General features: G+C 49.7%; 1 protein-coding gene across 7 annotated transcripts in view; it reads left to right on the forward strand.

Annotated features, from left to right (window-relative positions):
• Positions 1 to 20,574, forward strand: part of Dnajb6 (DnaJ heat shock protein family (Hsp40) member B6) — a 57,699-nt gene that overhangs the window by 15,446 nt on the left and 21,679 nt on the right. For 5 of the 7 annotated variants that reach the window (XM_069997196.1, XM_069997193.1, XM_069997191.1 and 2 more), the window contains exons 2-5: positions 2,823 to 2,913; positions 5,418 to 5,527; positions 7,376 to 7,435; positions 8,259 to 8,369. In XM_069997196.1, coding sequence (XP_069853297.1) covers positions 2,849 to 2,913; positions 5,418 to 5,527; positions 7,376 to 7,435; positions 8,259 to 8,369 — 346 coding nt within the window. In that variant the 5' untranslated portion in view covers positions 2,823 to 2,848. Of the gene's footprint in view, positions 1 to 2,822; positions 2,914 to 5,417; positions 5,528 to 7,375; positions 7,436 to 8,258; positions 8,370 to 11,029; positions 11,135 to 13,030; positions 13,509 to 20,574 lie in introns of those variants that run through there. The other 2 variants (XM_069997195.1, XM_069997197.1) reach the window with 2 other exon arrangements.

Genomic DNA, 20,574 nt, shown 5'->3' on the forward strand with positions numbered 1-20,574 from the left:
CGCTCTAGTTTATCCATTCGCCATTGTTTTTCTTTGTGAGATAAACTTCCTTTAGTAAGACAATGCCAGCTTTCACATGGTGCCCAAGTGCCAGGCCCTGTCACGTGGTGGTGTGTGTCAGTCCACTGCCCTGGGGAGTCTCCTGGTGGACCTTCTGCAGGGTCATGGCGGCTGAGCCACCTGCTCCCACTGCCTGCCAGGCCCCTTCCTCCTGGCTCACAGTCCCTCTGTGTCATCTTGCTGCCATGCTACCACCGACGCTCATAGACACACCTTAGAATGCAAGTGCAAACATTTGCTGTGAATTGGAAGCACAGGAGTCTCCATGGTGGTGTCATTGGCAGATGCTGACTGGTCTCCTGTGGGTGGCTCAGAGGTGGTGATTGAGGTGGAGTATGGTCCTGAGATTTCCGCCTTTGTTCTGTGAGAGCTTGTGCTGTCTCAGTTGGGCAGTGTAGTTGGCTGGTCTCAGAGCCCTTGCCACTGGTGCCCTGGGTGGTTCTCAGCCTGTTGAAGTAGATCTGAAGGGCTGCTGTCCTGTGTCTCCAGGAGATAGGGCCCTTTCCTGCTGTTGTTTGGATGCTTTTGATGGGTCAGCCACTGATGTAGTCGGGTTTTGGTTCCTGGAAGATAGGGGCTGTGTTCTTGAGTAGTGCGGGAATGGACCGCTGCCTCTGTGCAGCCTGTCTGGCATTGGTTCCTGTTCTAACTGGTCTGACTGGTGTGCTTTGAATCCTGAGGTACTGTGTCATTTTAACTGCCAGGGAGGGAGCCTTGGTTAGTTGCACGCTCATTTGCTTATGTGTAACTTGCTTAATTTTTTTTTTTTTATTATCATTAAGTAGTTTTACAAAGGGGTTCCAATTCCATAATTAATTTTTTTCCTTAGTATTTTATGTGAACATTTCAAAGTTCTTGGAGGTGCTGGAAGGGGGAGGCTCGGTGGAAGAGCCTGTGTAGCAAGCATTTAGGCCAAGTTCCAAACCCACTACCACCAGAATACTAAGTTCTGTGGCTGGAGGTAGAGCTGGGTTCCATCCCCTCAGTGCTACGCAGGTTCTTCCCGTGTGACATGTATACCGTGTAAAGTGGAGTGCAGTTAATTGGCATTGAATACATTCTCATGGTTGTACGTCTGCTGCCACTTGATCCATCTTGAGAACATTTTAATCTTTCCAAGTGAAACCTTTTTTTTGTTGTTGTTGTTGGCCAAGGGGCTTGAACTCTGGCCTGGGCGCTGTCCCTGAGCACTTCAGCTCAAGGCTAGCGCTCTACCACTTGAGCCACAGCCCTACTACATTTTTCTGGTGGTTTATTGGAGATAAGAGTCTCATGGACTTTCCTGCCCAGACTAGCTTTGAACTGTGATCCTCAGATCTCAGCCTCCTGAGTAGTTAGGATTATAGGTGTGAGCCTCCAGCGCCTGGCTTCCTAATACTTTGGGTAGAGAGAAACCTTTCCTTGGGTTTCAGTTAACTAGCTTTAGGACCAGTGCCCCTCTCTCTTTAGACCCTTCCTAGACTGGCACCCACCTCACAGAAAAAATCTCCCATTCCAAACTTCTGCAGCTGTACCCCAGGAAGCCTCCCCAGAGCCATTGTCCACATTGCGTAGGGGCTGACCGTGGGATGCTGCAGCCCTACAGAGAGAGGTCCAGTCGGTTATTTTGGGGAAGAAGGCGATGTGAATTGGGGACTTTGCTTGGCTGTTTCACCTCCGCTGCCATTTTTTCCCAGGTCTTTTAACGTCCACTCTTTCCACCTTACTCTTACAGTGCCTCTCACCCTCTTGTGAGTTGGTTTATCTGAAAAGGAAATGGAGACACTGGTCTCAGGAGTCCCAGACTTCCTGCTCATTGACTCTTATCCCTTGTGTCCCATAGACTCCCCAGCTGCTACCTGAGCCCTTGGTGGAGGTTTAGACAGAGGTTTCCATTTTCCTCAGGACAGGTCTTCAGTAAACGTGTGTGTGTGTGTGTGTGTGTGTGTGTGTGTGTGTGTGTGTGTGTGTGTGTGTGTGTGTGTGTGTGTGTGTGTGTGTGTGTGTGTGTGTGTGTGTGTGTGTGTGTGTGTGTGTGTGTGTGTGTGTGTGTGTGTGTGTGTGTGTGTGTGTGTGTGTGTGTGTTGAACTCTGGGCCTGGGCGCTGACCCTCAGCTCTTCAGCTCAACGCTAGTGCTCTACCACATGTGCCACAGCTCCACTTCTAGCTTTTTCTACTTATGTGGTACTGAGGAATCGAACCCAGGGCCTCATGCATGCAAGGCAAGCGCTCTCTGGCCACCTTCCCAGCCCCAGAACACTCCCATCTTGAAAGAGGCAGCAAGTGTGCAGTTCTGTGGTGAGGCAGGTGGCGCAGTGCCTAGCGGAGGTGCAGTGGCTTTCCTCCCGCTGCCCTTTGAGGACGGGGGTGGGGGGTGGGGGGGTTGGGGAGGGAGGGAGGGGCTGTGTAACCTGTAAGCCAGGGAAGGTCCTCTGCTTTTCCTGCAGCAAAGGCACAGTTGTATGTGGTTAGGGAGAGAGCTGCCGCTGCTTAGCAGGACAGTGCTTCAGGCTTGCCCAGTACCTGGCACAGGAACATACTGAAGGAGGGAGGCGCTCTGGGCTTGGGTGCTTGCTGCCTAGCCTGCCTGAGAGCATCACCCCCTCTTCAGGTTGTTGTTGAGGCTGTATATACTTGAGAGGTTTTCAGGCATGGCAGGAGCGGCGGGCAGGAGCTGTGGCTCGGTCTGGTGGGTGCTGAAGCACCTTTTCCCTGTCTACTTTCCACCTGTGACCTACCTAGCCTTCACATTCTTGCCACTGACCAGACGCTTCAATTGCAGGACTTGTTCCAGCAATCTGTTAAAACATGGTGGATTACTATGAAGTTCTAGGGGTGCAGAGGCATGCCTCGGCCGAGGATATCAAGAAGGCGTAAGTATTTTATCCCTGGATATATCTGCCCAATTGTCCATAGGTAATTGGGTGATAGAATATTTGCTAGCTATTAAAATGGCTTTTCCCCCTCTTTTTTCTTTTGCAGTCGTAGGAGTCTACGCCAGACCTCATATGCTAGGCAGCATCTCTACCGCTGAGATACACCCTTAGCCCTAAAATGATGTTTTCTCCTTTCTCCTATTGTGTCTGTTCTGGGGCCTGAACTCTCTCTACCTGGATGCTGTCCCTGAGCTTTTATTTATATATTTTTCTGCTAGTTTTGGGGCTTGAGCTCAGAGCCTGGGCACTGTCCCTGAGCTGCTTTTTGCTCAAGGTTAGTGCTCTACCACTTGAGCCATAACACCACTTCTGGCTTTTTGTATTTATGTGATACTGAGGAATTGAACCCAGGGCCTCATGCATGTTAGGCAAGCACTCTACCACTAAGACACATTCCCAGCTCTCCCTGAGCTTTTTTTTGTTTTAGGCTAGCCTTCTACCACTTGTGCCACACCTTTACTTTTTTTGGGGGGGGGTCCGGTCGTGGGGCCTGAACTCTGGGCCTGGGCGCTGTCCCTCAGCTCTTCAGCTCAAGGCTAGCGCTCTACCACTTGAGCCACAGCGCCACTTCCGGCTTTTTTCTTATGTGGTGCTGAGGAATCGAACCCAGGGCCTCAAGCATGCAAGGCAAGTGTTCTACCACTGAGCCACCTTCCCAGCCCTCCTTCCAGCTTTTTGATGGTTAGTTGGCGATGAGTCTTCTGAACTTTGCTACCCAGGTTTTAAACCAGGCTCCTCAGATCTCAGCCTTCTGAGTAGTTGTGTTATAAAGAGCTCACATAGAAATACGTACACCAACTCAAAAGGAACTCAGCAAGGCAAACATGGTGCCACAGCACCACTTCCACTTTTCCTGGCGGTTTATTGGAGATGAGTCTCACGGTCTTTCCTGCCTAGGCTGGCTTTAAACTGTGATCCTCAGATCTCAGCCTCCTGAGTAGCTAGGATGACAGGCGTGAGCCACCGGCACCTGGCCTGTTCTTTTTTCCTTTCCTTTCTTTCTCTCTGCTTAGAGAATATTAGTTTCTGGACTAAAACCCAGATAGATAATAACTTATGGGTAGGCAGGACTCCGCTTGTGAGCTGACATCTCCGCCCTAGCAGCCCTAATCCTGGCCAGGTGCTGACTGCAGAACAGAGGCAGGCTGTCTGTGTGGGGCTGGCTGGCTTTGGCCACACTGATCTGAGCAGAGCTGGCTTAAGAAGTGGGGAGAACCCGAAAAGCTAAGGGTCCAGGTCCTGTTCTGGACGACCCTGCTGTAACAGCCCAGTCACTGCCAGTCTGTGTTGTGGACACTTGAATCCTCAAATAGTTTTAATAGTTTCCTAATTTTAGAAATCAGCTTAGGCTGGGAAGGTGGCTCAGTGGTAGAGCGCTTGCCTTGCCATGCATGAGGCCCTGGATTCGATTCCTCAGCAACACATAAGCAAAAAGAAAAAAGCTGAAAGTGGCGCTGTGGCTCAAGTGGTAGAGCACTAGCCTTGAGCTGAAGAGCTGAGGGACAGCGCCCAGGCCCAGAGTTCAGGCCCACGACTGGATGACCTCCCCCCCCCCCAAAAAAAAAAAAAAAAAAGAAAAGAAATGAGCTTGTGTTAGCTATATTTAGATATGATTGATTTGATTATTTTTTTGTGGTGTCTTGGGGCTTGAACTCAGGGCCTGAGCTTTAGTGCTTAAGGCTGTACCATTTAGCTTCAGTCTACATCTGGTTTGGGGATGATTAATTGGAGATTACAGTCTTAAGGTCTTTACTGCCTGGCCTAGCTTTGAACTGTGACCTTCAGATCGCAGCCTCCTGAGTACCTAGGATTACAAGTATGAGCCACTGGCGCTTGGCCTGTTTCATTTTTAAGAAAAGGAAGACTATTCAGCTAAAGCTGTACTAGTTTCACTAGTTGGCATCTCTGAAGCTTTTTTTTTTTCTTTTTTGTGATGCTAGTCCTGGAGCTTGAACTGTGAGCTTGGGTGCTTTCCCTGAGTTTCTTTTCATTCAAAGCTAGCAAACTAGTACTCTGCCACTTGAGCCATAGTTCCACTTCAGTTTTTTTTTTTGTTGTTGTTGTTTATTTTTTTTTTTTTTAGTAGTTTATTGGGCATAAGGGTCTCACTGACTTTCCTGCCTGGACTGGCTTCACACCGTGATCATTAGATCTTAGCCTCCTGAGTAACTGGTATCACAGGTCCACCTCCAGTGCCTCCCTTTCTCCCTGTCTCTCCCTCCCTCCTTACTTCCTCCTCTCCTCTCACTCTCCCCTCCCTGCTTTCCTTTTCTGTGTGCAGGTATTGGGGTTTAACTCAGGGCCTGGGCACTGAATCTTAAGTTGCTTAAGGCCCAAGCCACAGCTATACTTCTGCAACTGTTATTTTTTGTGTGTTAGTATTAAAAGCCTAGTTGATTTCTAGACTGTGAACATGATGAGTATTCCTCATTTTTTTCAAGATACCGGAAACTGGCATTAAAGTGGCATCCAGATAAAAACCCTGAGAACAAAGAAGAAGCAGAGAGAAAATTCAAACAGGTAGCTGAGGCGTACGAGGTGTTGTCAGATGGTAAGTGGCACTGAGCCTCTTGAGTCTCAGGAGCGTCTCAGGTGGGCTTCGTGGTAAACTGGAACTGGGCGGGCAGTGCGGGTGAGCTGAGGAAGGGCTGTTGGGTTCACCGTGTGGTGGTGGCCGCCTGGTGGGTGCTGCTCCTGCTGGAAGGGGGCCCCGTCATTCTGACCTGTCCTGTCTCAATGGAACAGGTCCATTCACGGATAAGATCAGGACATCAGACATCTGTATGTTTCCCCCACCCATCCCAGGGCTACATACAGAGCAGGAATCATATGTCATTGAAAGTCAGGCCCATTGGCTTGGCTTTGGAAGTAGGTAAAGGTTTGTTGGCTAGGTCCAGCCAGGGGTTTCATAATGAAGACCAGACCTTGTATGGGCTGAGGTGGGGTCAGTGCCAGAGCCTGGAAAAATACCCCTGATAGTTGGGTGGCCTCGCGTGAGTCACGGCAGAGGCATTTAAAGGACTGAGCAGTGATTCACTGACCACAGGAAGCAAGTACATGATTCCAGGTACATCTCCATGTGGTCAAGTAGGAAATGAGTAGCTCACTATTTTTTTTATTTTTATTTTTTATTTTGGGTCTGGTCGTGGGGCCTGAACTCTGGGCCTGGGCGATGTCCCTCAGCTCTTCAGCTCAAGGCTAGTGCTCTACCACTTGAGCTACAGCGCCACTTCCAGCTTTTTTTTCTGCTTATGTGGTGCTGAGGAATCGAACCCAGGGCCTCATGCGTGCAAGGCAAGCGCTCTACCACTGAGCCACCTTCCCTGCCCTAGGTCACTATTTTTATAAGACTGTTTTTAGAAGGACTCCAGTGCAAAATGCATCATCACCATTACTAGCACACGACCCTTTGCATTATTGAACATTTCCCCAATCTCAGAGGCTTCCTTGCTTACCAGCAACTTGTAAACTTACAAAAACATAAAATATTGTTCCTGAAAGCCGTGTGTGTGTGTGTGTGTGTGTGTGCGTGTGCGCGTGCGTGCGTGCGTGCGTGCGTGCATGCGTGTGTGCGCGTGCTTTTCTGTGAGCCTCAGATCTTAACTTCCTCAGTAGTTAAACGGGTGAGCCGCAGTTACTGTTTTTTTTTGTTTTTGTGGGTGCTGTCCCTCAGCTCTTCAGCTTAAGGCTAGTGCTCTACCACTTGAGCCACAGCACCATTTCCAGTTTTCTGTTGATTAATTAGACTTTGTTGCCCAGGCTGGCTTTGAACCTTGATCCTCAGATCTCGGCCTCCTGAGTAGCTGGGATGACAGGTGTGTGGCCACCAGCGCCCGCTACAGTTACAGCTGTATCTAAAGATATCTGCGGGCTAGCCATCACGTTGCCAGCGCACAGGTCCTGCAGAGCCCTGCTGTGGCTGTGGCTGTGGCGGTCCTTGTCTGGGGGGAGGAGGCGGGGCCAGCACCCCTGCCTCACAGCACCCCTGCCTCACAGCGCGGTGGGCCTGAACGCGGAGGCTGTTTCCTGGTGTTATCCATGTGCTTTTGCTTTGCCCAGGCAGCATGGTCGTCCTTGTCTTTCATCTTCACTGCTGTGATGGCGAAAGCTTTACACTTGAGCATATGAGTTCAGTGTGTGCGTAGGATCTGGCCCTGTAGTGAGATCAGTTGTCTAATGGAGTAAGTAAGTGCTAAAAATTCATGATACTTAAGTTAATCTAAAGTGTCTTTCTGGAGAGAGGTATCTATACCTGCCCCTTTTTCTGTCTAAGAGGAGCCTAACTTCTTAAAACTTGAAAAGCTGATATCTGGTTTACAGTGTGTGAAATACTGATTAACTTTAAAGAATTTGAAAGGAACTGACTCCTAATGATTTTTTTCCCTCCTCAAATTTGAAGCTAAAAAACGGGACATCTATGACAAATATGGCAAAGAAGGATTAAATGGTGGAGGAGGAGGTATGTAAATGAGTTTAGTGTTCTCTTTGGGGACAAAAGGTTTAGTCATCTAATGGTATGTTACTGAGTCTTTGGAAGATGGTAAATACTGATACAGTCTATAAAAAGTAGGCTGAATTGGGTAGGAATAAGAAATTGGTAACACACAAATGTTTAAACATGTTTAATGCTGGCACTCAGGAGGTAGAAGCAGAATTTCAAGGCCAGGCTGCCCTATGTATAAAGCCACTGTCTTAAACAAAAAAATAAAGCAAATGTAAAAAAAGAACCACAAACACTTTCAGAGTAGAAAGTATATGTAAATATACTTCTGTAGGTGCAGACTGTACTGCACTGGCATGCTGTGTGAACAGTCCACCTGCATTAAGGAATTTGTCCTTAGGGTTTAGAGCGCAGACTCCCCGTAGTATGAAGCTCCCATGATTCTCCTCGGGTATGATGCTTGATGGAAGTGTCATCACAGGTGCTCAGAGTTCTGTTACCACCCTGTGTGGTCAAGTTTGTGCCTGAAAGGTGGTCTGAGCAAACAGTCTTGAGTTTTCATGAACCTTCATAACAGGCAACAAAATTGACATAACACACGGTGATGGCAGACTGGGAAAGGGTTTGCTGGATGTTGAGTAAGCTCACAGTGTGAGCAGTGCTGTGTGGTTAGCTCTGGGCACAATTTCAAGCAGTCTAGGGCCCAGTTTGCATTCCAGGAAATTGCTGGAAGATGAGATAATTCTCTTTAGATCACAATGTGTATATAATGTTCTGTAAACAAATAACATGTCTAAAAACATTAGAATTTAGCAACTAAAAGCTGTGCTTATTTATGTAGGTGGAAGTCATTTTGACAGTCCATTTGAGTTCGGCTTTACATTCCGGAACCCAGATGATGTCTTCAGGGAATTTTTTGGTGGAAGGGACCCATTTTCATTCGACTTTTTTGGTAAGTTAAGTTGCCTGGCAGCCATCTACTTGGTATATGGTGTTTCTGTGGTCTGGTGAGGGCTACTGGTGCCCTTTCTATTTAACATGTGTCTTGGTACTAACTTTTGTGTTTCAGCAGCAGTGAAATGACCAACCTTTTATGCTCTCCCTTTTAAAGTATTGGAATTTATGACTCAAATATTAGAACCTTCAGATAAATTAATGCATTGTCTCTATCATATATGGTGCTAATTAACTTGATTTTCCTCTTAGACAGCCATGGAGAAGACAGGACAGAACACTGGTGAGGGATCTAGGAAGTGTTTTTTCTTGTGTTTTGATTTATGTGTGTTGAACCCATGGACCTTCCTCTGAGGTATGCTTTCACCCCACTCCCTTTGGAGTTTGACACTGTTACTATAAAGGTGATGCACTAAATTCACTCTTGCTCCCCAGTTTATGAATTGGCTTTGGAATCTTGTTAAAACCAAGCACCCTAGAATCTGTTCAGAAGACATTTCATCTGTGCAACTTTCCTTTCCTTACTGTGTTACAGTGATTGGCTTCACAGTTTGTGAGGAGAGGATTCTTTTTGGGCAAGGCAGAAGTAGTCAGTAGTTAAGGAGACAAAGTTGGTTTAGTAGCTGTTAGACTATGGGAAAACATTTTCATCTCTTTCCTCTCAGCCCTGGTGTCTGAAACTGTGCTCTTGGGTGTCCTGGCTCTGGTTGGCCATCTACTCGCAGGGTTTTCTTCTTCTCACTGGCACTCTTTGTTTGATGTGCCCAAGGTGCCTGGAAGTCGGTGGTGGACAGGTTGTTTGCTGCTGCTGGTTTTGTCTTGTATATCGAGGGGGAAAGCATGGTCTGTGTTTGTCTCCTTTGTTGCTGGAGCCTGGTTGAAGAGGCTTGGCCTCTTCAGCATTTCCCAGGAGGGAGAGGGAAGAGAAAGGGAGTAGAAGGGTCTCACAGAGAGGGGAGCATTTGAGCTTCCTGTCAGGAGTGTGTAGAGAGCTCTCCCCTGGCTCTAGTAGGTCTTCAGTCCTGTACATGGTGTATTCTTTCATCTGATCTCAAAATGTGTGCGTTCTAAGTCTTACAGTAAGTATAGCAAGGTTGTGAGCAGCCTTGTTGAGGGAGGGAAGGACAGCTAGCTTTTTCATGGACATGTAAAAAGCTGAAAAGCAGGAGGAGAGGACAGCTACAGGTGGGCATACGTGCTGTTAGCACGGCATGGACACAGCCTGTGAGGCCAGGCCAGGCTCCCCGGGTGAGGACAGGCACTGAGTCGGAGATTCCCTCTCCTCTTGTGTCCTCCCCACACAGCTGATGATGGATGCTTATAACGTACACGAACAGAACCACGCTTATACAGGGAAAATGAACAATTAAAAAATGGTTTTGTTTGGTCCTGGGTTATTGTCCCTTAGCATTTTGGCTCTAAGCTGGCACTCTACTTCTTGAGCCACACTTCTGCTTCTAGCTCTCTGGTGGTTAATTGGAGATGGAACTCTCATGGGCTTTACTGCCCAGGCTGGCTTTGAATGGTGATCCTCAGATCTCAAGTGGCCTGAGTAGCTAGGCTTAGGCCCAAGTCACTGGTACCTGGCCAAATCGAACACTTTTCATGTTTTCTGTCGTCGCAGTATTTCATTATTTTTTTGTCAGTCGTGAGGCCTGAGGTTCTGTCCCCTCAGCTCTTCAGCTCAAGGCTAGCGCTCTACCACTTGCCACAGCACCACTTCTGGATTTTTGTGGTGTTGAGGAATGGAACCCAGGGCCTCATGCACGCGAGGTGAGCCCTCTACCACGGAGCCCCCTTCCCAGCCCCTCAGCTTTAGTAAGCCCACATTGGTTGTTTGGAGGCAGGGCTTCATTGGGTTTTACATCCAGTTTTTCGATTCGATGAGTTCCTTGGCGGCCAAATTGGGAAAAAGCTGCTTCTCTGGCTTCTTAGCTTCAGTTCTGGCATGCACACGATAAAGTGTGCTGCTCTCTGCAGCTGCAGAGCCCAGGCATCTTAAACCTTATCCTACACGATTAAAAAGAAAGTCCGACGTAGAGGTTTGGTAGAGTGCCCGCCTGGCACAGAAAAGTAAAGTAAAGCATGAGCGACAGACCTCAGTGTCCTGGTGCCCACCCCCACCCGACCCCTGAAAGGAAGGAAGACTTGTCAGTGTGGTGGTGTGCCTGTCATTGAACTCTAGCACTTTGGGACAGGAGGATGGAGGGCTTGTGGCCAATCTAGACTAGATAATAAATAGTAACCTGCCTCAACTGCCCATTCTCTTCCCAAGGGGTGCAAGACTGGGAATGGTAGAACTCTGGTCCCACCTCTGCCACTATCCCCCAGACCTAAGTGGGAAATGAACGGTTCATTTCAGTTTTGTATTATGTAGACAGAATTTGTTTCCCTGGGAAAATGAATCTGAGGGACCAAAGTTCTCCAACAGAAACAGTTTTCCTGTAGACAATGTTTGTACACTTATACCAAAGGCTAGAGTGTACAAAGGACACGGTAGAGTTGTGAATGAGTAAACTTTACTTCTGCTCCAGAGATCCCAGGCTTACGGAAAGTCCACTCTGGTGGTGCTTCGTCCTGTTGGCTGCTCAGACAGAAAGCAGACACGCCCAGCCTTCCCGTGGTGCGGTGTGGTACTAATTCAATCCGTTCTTGTAGGTGTTCTAGGGGACTTCCATTTTCAGGCTGTAAGGATTTACGCACAGGAAAAGAAGCTGCTCCACAGCTACTACCTGTATGAAGTGACCGTGCAGCCTCCCTGTGGTATGTGCAGCACAGGGCGGAGCCCGCGGGCTTAGCTGGGGCGTGGCTGGTGGTTAGCAGCACAACCTTGGGACCATGTCCATTTCTTAGAGGAAGTTATTTTCACTCTTAATTTTTCAAAAGACTGAGCCCCCCCCCAGCACCCCCCACTTTGGCTTTCAGAGGAATAGTTCAAAAGACAGCTGGACTCAGTGTCACAGGCACATAATTGCAGGTGCTCAGGAAGCTGAGGCGGGAGGGCTGTGAGCTTGAAGCTTGATTGGGTACATAGTTAGGCTTCCATCTCAACATGAAAGCAATTTTAAGAGAACTTTGAGCTGTCCTTTGCCTTTGTCAAGCTGTAGAGCCCCTTCCTGAGGTGGGAGTATGCCTCAGCATGTGCCCCGGGGCCTTGCAGCGGCAGAACCCCAGCTCTCCGGGAAGGCAGCAGAGGCCGATGTGGAAGCTCTGGAATGAGAACGTAGCTAGTTGGTACGTGCAGATACACCCATCAGACTATTATTGGATATGTATTGGGGTGTTATATAGTTTGGATTAGGGTGATGTCTTCATCTCAGGATTCTATTACTGGTGCTCTACAGTAGACAAAATCCTGATAATAGTCCTTTTTTTTGGGGGGGGGAGGGTGAGGCTAGTGAGAGATCTTGAACTTGGGATTCTTAGTGGTTTGGAGTGTGTATGTGTGTCAGTCATGGGGCTTGAACTGTGGGCCTGGGCATTGTCCCTGAGCTTTTCAGCTCAAGGCCAGTGCTGTTGCCTTTTAGCCCCAGCATCACTTTCATTTTTCCTGGTGGTTAATTGGAGATAAGAGTCTCATGGACTTCTGCCTTGGCTGGCCTTGAGCCATGATCCTCAAATCCCAGCCTCCTGAGTAGCTAGAATTACAGATGTGAGCCACTGGCACCTGGCTGCTGCCGCCGCCTCCCCTCCCCCTCCCCCTCCTCCCCCCCCTCCTCCCCCTCCTCTTCTTCCTCCTTTTTTTGGGGGAGGGGTCTAGTCGTGCAGCCTGAACTCTGGGCCTGGGCGCTGTCCCTCAGCTCTTCAGCTCAAGGCTGGCGCTCCACTTGAGCCCCAGCGCCACGTCCGGCTTTTTCTGCTTCTGTGGTGCTGAGGAATCGAACCCAGGGCCTCATGCATGTGAGGCAAGCACTCTACCACTGAGCCACCTTCCCAGCCCCTCCTTCTCTTTTTTTAAATCTCTCTATAAAACTAATGCTGTGCTACTTGAGCGAAACCTCCACTTGTAATTTTTTGCTAATTAATTGGAGATGAATCTTAGATTTGTCTGCCTGGGCTGCCTTTGAACCTTGACCAGTAGCCTTCTGAATAGCTAAGATTATAAGTGTAAGCCCCCTGCCCCCAGATAATAGTCCTGATCCCTTTAGAGTCAGGGTCAGAATTATTTAGAACTGCCTGGGTATAAAACACTTTGTGCACGAGCGCCCCCCCCCCCCCCCCCCCCCCCCCCCCGTCCTGAACTCTGGGCCTGGGCACTGTCCCTGAGCTCTTTTTGCCCAAGGCTAGCATTCCAGCCACAGCTTCATTTCTGTTTTTTTGGGGACAGTTAATTGGAGATAAGTCTCAGGAGCTTTCCCTCCTGGCTGGCTTTGAACAGTGATCCTCATATTTCAGTCCCTAGTTAGCTAGGATTATAGTCTGAGCCACTGGTGCCTGGCTCCCACCACCAATTTTCATTGGCATTTTGGAAAGCCAAAACTAACCTTGCACTGTTTGCAAGGAGCCTTTTCATCCTAACACTTCAGAGTGTTTTCCTTCTGGAAGTGTCAGTCTGAGGAGCGGCCCAGCAGTGGAGAGAGCCTGGGGCCCGGGTTGGGAGGAGGAGTGCTGCGTGGAGGGAGATGTGTAGCGTCATGAGTCAGTCGTTTTGCTCCCCAGGGCTCGAGGAAGTCGCCAGTGAGGAGCTGGAGCCTAGTGAAGACCTAGACCTGCCCGGGTTTGAGGGGTCGGGAGAAGGCACCCCAGGCGAAGAGAGCAGTGAGGTTCTGGATGTGATACCCAGTGAGGAGCTGGATCTCTTTAGTGAAGACCTAGACCTGCCCGGGTTTGAGGGGACAGAAGACGCCCCAAGCGAAGAGAGCAGTGAGGTTCTGGATGTGATATCCAGTGAGGAGCTGGATCTCTGTAGTGAAGAGGAGCCGAGCGAAGGCTATAGCTGGGTCCAGGGCGAATTTCCCAGTGAGGACTTGGACCTCATATCCAGCGAGGAGGAAGCCAGTCCCCGGGACCTGGAGGAGGAGCAGCTGAGCGAGGACGAGTGTGAGGAGCTGCTGAGCGAGGAGGAGCACAGTGGGGCTGAGCCGGAGCTGCTGCTTGTTCACCAATAAACGGAGAGGAACTGCCCCACCCAGCCTCCTTGGAGATTGAGTTTAGTTTGCCCACTGCCTATCTAGAATAAAGACGTTTCTTCTGTACCTAGCCCTGTCCTGAGTCAGTCAGATAAGCCTGGCTGCCAGGCTTGCCCCCGGGGGAGCCTGGGGTGGGAGCTGGCCTGCGTGCTGTCTGTCTTGTCGGGAGGCAGAGCCTCAGGCCCTGAAGTGGTATGGTCTCGGGTCTTCTAGGGCTCCACCACCAAGTGCCCTGCACGGAATGCTTTAGCATCTTCTCCCGTGTTGCCTGTCTGGACCAGTCCAGGATCAGGATGCTTGCTGGCTGGGCAAGGAAGGATCTGTCCCGGCCATCTCTAGGTGGAGTCCTCAGACAGACCAGGCTGGGCTGTAGGTGGTTTGCTTCCTGTGTCTTCACAGGAGCCGCCAGTTGTGACCAGGTGACCGCTGGATGGGGGTCCGTACCAGTGACCTCAGGTTGCCTCACACACGTGTTCACAGACAGACAGACAGACACTCACACCTGGGAGGAGGATGCAGCCTGTCCTTGCAGGGCCAGTGAAACCTCCTTTTTTTTTTTTTTTTGTTAGTCGTGGGATTTGAACTCAGGGCCTGGGCACTGTCCCTCAGCTCTTTAGCTCAAGGCGAGCGCTCCACCACGAGAGCCACAGTGCCACTTCCGGTTTTCTGAATGGTTTATTGGAGATCAGAGTCTCACGGAGTTTCCTGCCCAGGCTGGCTTTGAATCGTGATCCTCAGATCCCAGCCTCCTGAGTAGCTAGGATTACAGGCTTGAGCCACCGGCGCCAGACTCAGTTGAAACCTCTTAACAGACTTTTATTCTAGCAGAGGCTTAGGTTTCTGTCTTAGAAGCCATTAAGAGTCTGACAAGAGAAAGAACAGGAAAACGTTAAAACTACATGTAAGGTAAAACTGGAAATCACAAAATGTAAATATGGAGATGGAAGGGGCGAACAGCTTAGTTCAGTCCTTTATGTGGGTCTGTGCGGTGTCTTGCACTGCCAGGCCCAGTGGGTCATGTCCTCGTGAGAGTTCCCAGTTACACCAGCCTGCTTCCCGACACACGTGAAATGTGAAAGAAAGCAAATAATAAGAGAAACCATGTCGCGCCCATTGCCAGTGGCTCATGTTTGTGATCATAGCTACCACTGAGGCTGCAGGGAAATGTATCAGAAAGCTGGAGATGACGATGTGGCTTAGGTAATGGAACACCACCAGCCTTGAGTGGAGAAAGCAAAGCAGGTAGGCCCTAATTTGAAGCCACAGTCTTGACGTACAGGCGCATACACAAAGTTAGGTCGGCCTGCCTCTCTGTGCAGGCCCAGGCCCCATGCTCACCGGTGTGATACCTGCTCTGGGGTCTGGAAATGCTGGATTTTAACTTGGCAGCCATGCTCATTGTCAGGATAATTCCAAGTGGTTTTCAGCTTTTCATTGTGTACGAGCGATTCTAAGCAGCGTTTCCTCTGACCTTCCTGTTAGAGGATAAACATGAGTCTGAGGACTTCATTTCTTGCTGCGGGAATCTGCAGTGGGCCAATCCTAAAGCATGATTTAGCACCATGATAATGTTTTGCATGTACTTTTTTTTTTTTTGGCTGTGGGCCTGAACTCTGGGCCTGGGCACTGTCCCTCAGTTCTTTAGCTCAAGGCTAGCACTCTACCACTTGAGCCACAGCGCCACTTCCAGCCTTTTCTACTTACAGGGTGCTGAGGAATCGAACCCAGGGCCTCATGTGTGCAAGGCAAGTGCTCTACCACTGAGCCGCCTCAGCCCTTGCATGTACTTTTGAGATCAGGTTTCCAATCGATTTTCCTGTGTATTTTTTTAATCACCCAAAAGGGAAGACAGTGTCTTAGCTAGTGTTTTCGTGTGGGTGCTTTTTTGCACGGTGGTCACCCTTTTCTGTGGACAGGTGAGAAGCAGTGAGAGGGCTGCATCACTGCAGTGGCAGAGCTTTCTGGACATCCAGGGAACACCACTGCATTCTTTTTTGTTTTTGTTTTCGTTTACGTCGGTGGTGGGGCCTGAACTCGGGGCCTGGGCGCTGTAAGGCTAGCGTTCTACCACTTGAACCACAGCACCACTTCCAGCTTTTTCTGCTTCTGTAGTGCTGAGGAATTAACCCAGGGCTTCATGTGTGCAAGGCGAGCGCTGTACCGCTGAGCCACCTTCCCAGCCCAGCACTGCATTCTTTTTTTTTTTTTTTTTTTTTTAACCATTTAGCTGCCAGTTAACGACGCGTTTCATGAATGCAGTATGTCTGGTCAGTGTCACCGCTTCAACTCTTCAGCAACTGCATTCTGGGTGCTCTTCAGTCCACCTCCTGAGAAGGTGAGCAGGTTCAGCATTGTGTGAGGAGAGGGGAGGCAGCAGGTGGACTGTGGGAAGGAAGACATGTCTTCGTAGATCAGGGGCTGGAGAAGACTCCGCAGAAGAGCCTTGCGGTCATCCTCGCTCCTGGAAGTAGATTGTCCAGCAACGAGGACTTCTTGTCTACAGGGCTTCTCATACAGAACTAAGTTTCCTGGCATTGGAACTGAATGACATGAATAGGTTTCCTAATGATGCTCCAGCCAGACCTAGGGTTCTGTAACAGAGACAGCTTCTGGAAGAAGTACTTCTCCAGTGCTCTGCTTAGACCAGGCCTCTTCACTGGTGTGGTCCAGGGAGAGGATACCCCAGGAGGCACGGTCTGCTAGGGCTTGCAAAGCGAAACCTGGAGCAGACAATGTGGCCACGGCCACAGACGGCTCCCCTTGCCGTCTGTCTTACATTCTACTTCTGAGGATGTAAGCAATACCAGTTAAAAACCCGAGTTGTAATAAGCGCATGTATTCACGTTAGCTCTGGGAGTCAGGATTGGTGGGAGACGGGGGTACTGGGCCCGCCCTGCTTGATGTGACCTCAGTGTTCCTGGCAGCTGCAGCCAAGTAAACTGCCCAGCTACACTGGTCAAAATGCAGGTACTCCTGGCACAGGTGACTCAGTGCAGGTAGACAGGTATCTCCCACCATGCCAAGCACTAGTAGTGTTGGAACCTGTGGAGAGGGGTGTCCCTGTGGCTCTTCTGGTGTCCCCTTCTGTCCTGGTGGCTTGGAGCCCTGGGGGATTGATACGGTGCAGTCATGTAGCTTCGCAGCTCTTGTCCGGTGAGCGGTGTGTGACCATGCTGAAGAGGGTCTGTACTTCTGTTCCTGTGCTTCCATAGGTTTTAACGATCGATCATGTTCGGTTTCTGTGTGTAGTATACTTGTATATTTTGTGTGAGTTTTAGCTCTTAAGTTTGAAATCTTTACATGGATTCTCCATACTTTAGTAGTCTGTTGATATTCTGAATCAGGATTAGTATTCATCAGAGACTAGCAAGCTTTTTTTGGCGGGGGGGGGGGGGGGGGGAGGCGGGGTGTCCGGTCGTGGGGCCTGAACTCTGGGCCTGGGCGCTGTCCCTAGCCCTTCAGCTCAAGGCTAGCGCTCTACCACTTGAGTCACAGCGCCACTTCTGGCTTTTTTTCTTTTTGCTTATGTGGTGCTGAGGAATCGAACCCAGGGCCTCAGGCATGCAAGGCAAGCGCTCTACCACTGAGCCACCTTCCCAGCCCCCTTGCAAGCTTTTTAATGGGGAGTGTGGGGGCAGTGTGTGGTTGTTGGTCCCTGGGCTTGAACTCAGGGCCTAGGCACTGTCCCGTAGGTCTTTTGCTTTTTGTTGGTCATGGGGCCTGAACTCTGAGGTTGGGCACTGTCTCTCAGCTCTTCAGCTCAAGGCTAGAGCCACAGCACCACCTCTGGCTTTTTCTGCTTATGTGGTGCTGAGGAACTGGACCCAGGGCCTCATGCATGCAAGGGAAGCACTCTACCACTGAGCCGCCTTCCCAGCCCTCCTTAGCTTTTTTAAAAGCTGGAGGCTAGTGCTTTACCCCTTGAGCCACAGCTCAGCTTTGGCTTTTTTTTTCTTTTTGGTGTTTACCTGGAATAAGAGTCTCGGGGATTTTCCTGCCCTGGCTGGCTTCAAACCACGGCCCTTAGATCTTAGCTTCCTGAGTGGCTGTGATGACAGGCGTGAGCCACTGTTGTCTTACAGGCTTAATTTTTTGGGAGGAGGGTCAGTGGTGGGGATTGAACTCTGGGCCTGGGCGCTGTCCTTGCACTCTTCAGCTCAAGGAGAGCAATCTACTGCTTGAGCCACAGCACCACTTCCAGTTTTCTGGTGGTTTATTGGAGATTGGAGTTTCACGGACTTTCCTGCCAGGGCTGGCTTTGAACCGTGATACTCAGATCGCAGCCTCCTGAGTAGCTAGGATGACAGGCGTGAGCCACTGGCGTCTGGCCTACAGGCTTACATTTTAAAGAAGCATTTGAGCTGGGTATTGGTGACTCACACCAGTAATCAACCCTTAGCTACTCAGGAGGCTGAAATCTGAGGATCAAGGTTCTAAGCCAGCTCTGGTAGGCCAGTCTGTGAGACTCTTATCTATAAATAACCATTAAGAAGCCAGAAGTGGAACTGTGCTCAAGGACAGGACAGTGACGAGGCCATGAAGTCAAGCCACAGTTCCGGCACGCACACAGTAAAGAAGCACTTGATAATACAGAGACTGGGATATTGAAATGAGTGAGTTAAATAATTGACATCTCTTTGGAGAATACAACCCGTATCTCAGGATGGAGCTGTGTTGTTGCAGAACTTGCCCCCTAATGATTCTTGTGAAATGATCTTTCCAGATAGAATAAGGCACATGCCGCTGGTTTGAGGGCTCAGGCTCCCTTGGTTACCAGTTGGCAGATAGAACCGGTAGCACCTCTGGGCAGCTGTCTCGTGGTGCCATCGGGCTGGAGAGTGATCTCCCAGACGGGGCTGGCGCTGGGCCAGCCTTGGCTGCTGTGTCACAGCCGTGCTATTTCAGCCAGGCCCGCCTAGGCTCATGGCTTGAGTAAGACTGTATTGGGCCACCAAGTGGCCCAGGGACGTTAACCAGTCAGCTCTGTGCCTGCTCCGGTCTCTGTGACCTGTCCTCATCTCGGTCTGCCTGTGAGTGCTGTGCTGACTGCAGACGTGGGCAGCACACTGGCCTCTGGCTGATGGAGATGAGTCTAATGGGAGCCCCCTTCGTGGTGTGTGTAGTCCTGTGCTCCTAGTAGATGATGGTAAGGAAAGGAAGAAAGATGGCACTACTAGGAGTGCCCCCCCCCCCCCCCCCCCCCCCGTCAGTTGTGGGCACTGTCCCTGAGCTTTTTTGCTCAAGGCTGTGCGCTACTACATGAGCCTCAGCTTTGCTTACAGCTTTTTTTTTTTTTTTTCCTTTTGCCAGTCCTGGGGGTTGAACTCTGGGCCTGGGCACTGCCCCTTATCTCTTAAGGTTAGCGCTCTACCACTTGAGCCATAACACCACTTCCCACTTTTTTTCCCTGCTTATGTGGTGCTGAGGAATCGAACCCAGGGCCTCATGCATGCAAGGCAAGCGCTCTACCACTGAGCCACCTTCCCAGCCCCACTTCCAGCGTTTTCTGTGTTTGTGGTGCTGAGGAATCAAGCTAAGGACCTCATGCATGCAAGGCAAGCACTGTACCACTGAGCCACCTTCCTAGCCCTGCTTGCAGTTTTTTGGTAGTCAGTTGGAGATTAAAAAAAAACCTTCTGATCTTTCCTGTCTGGGTTGGCTTTTTGCACCATGATTCTCAGATCTCAGCCTCCTAAATAGCCAGGCTTACAGGTTTGAGCCACCTGTATCCAGCTAGGATTGAAGGCTTGCTTTGGGGAGCGGGGGAGGGGGGGCACGGGGAGGTTGGTCTGCTATTTGAGCGCACAGCTCCAATTCCACCTTTTTATTGGTTGACTGGGTATATATTTAGCGTGGGCTGACTTTGAGCCTCAGTCTTGAGCCTCCTGAGTAGCTAGGGTTACTGGCATTAGACATCAGTGCCTGGTCTCTAGAATAATTTTTATAGCAGTGATAAAGGGGATATTATAGGAGGATAAAACAATTTCCCTCCCTCCCTCGCTCAGTCATGGGGCTTGCCTAGGTGCTGTCTCTGAGCCTCTTGGTGTTCAATGCTAGCAACTCTACCACTTGAGCCACAGCACCACTACCTCTGGCTTTTTCTGAGTAGTTTATTGACAATAAGAGTTTCACAGACTTTCCTGTCCAGACTGGCTTTGAACTGGAATCCTCAGATCTCAGCCTCGTGAGTAGTTAGGATTACAGACTTGAGCTGCTGAATTCCGTTTTATAGTGTGACGTTTTAGTGTGTATAAAAGAATGATTTGATTAGAATTTTGTTTCGGATAATGTATAAGGCTAACACATATATATACACACACACACATACACACACACACACACACACACACACTATATATATATATATGTTGTTTGCTTAGAGTTGAGCCTACAACAGAATTATTACAAAGTAAATTTCAATTGTATTCCTTAATTTTGGTAGGTGTTTAGTATACCAGTTTCTGTTTTTGGTTTGGTTTTGGTGTGGTTTGAGACATAGTCTGCCCTGGCTTAGAATTTTTCATCTCACTTCCCACTCGCAGATGCTGGGATTCGACACACTTGATATTATACCTGGCTTCTTTCATTACCACCCCCACCCCTCATATTTGGTGTCATTGCACGGTTCTGTCACTTGAGCAACAGCCCAGCCTCTCCTAATTTCTTAGATGTAGGAAATGGTCTTCATTTTGAAGTAGCTCGTAAATGGCCTAAGGGTGGCCTGTCCAGCAGCTCCGGGAGTGAGGTGTGGGGTTCCCTTGTCGCCATCTGCCTACCTTGCATGGGATGGAGCTGGAAGGCGTCTGCGCCCTGGACTGCTCCTTCCGCGCTTGGAACCATGCTGCCAACGGCTACTTTGTCCCCGCTGGTCCTTCAAGCCTGTTACGTTGGATTCCACTTTAATCAGAGCAACCTGTCCAGAGAGGGTCCTCTCCTTCAGGGCAGACATGCGACCTGCCTCTGTTCTGTTCCAAGTCCCAGCCTTCCCGGGACTCTCTCCGACCCACCGCCCAAGGCTTGAGCCCTTGGTTCCCATAGGCTCCTCCCATACGGAAGCATAGGCCTTTTTTTGGC

Source organism: Dipodomys merriami, unplaced genomic scaffold, assembly GCF_024711535.1.
Source record: "Dipodomys merriami isolate MVZ:Mamm:240054 unplaced genomic scaffold, mDipMer1.0.p SCAF_5, whole genome shotgun sequence".
In the NCBI taxonomy this organism is placed as follows: Eukaryota; Metazoa; Chordata; class Mammalia; order Rodentia; family Heteromyidae; genus Dipodomys; species Dipodomys merriami.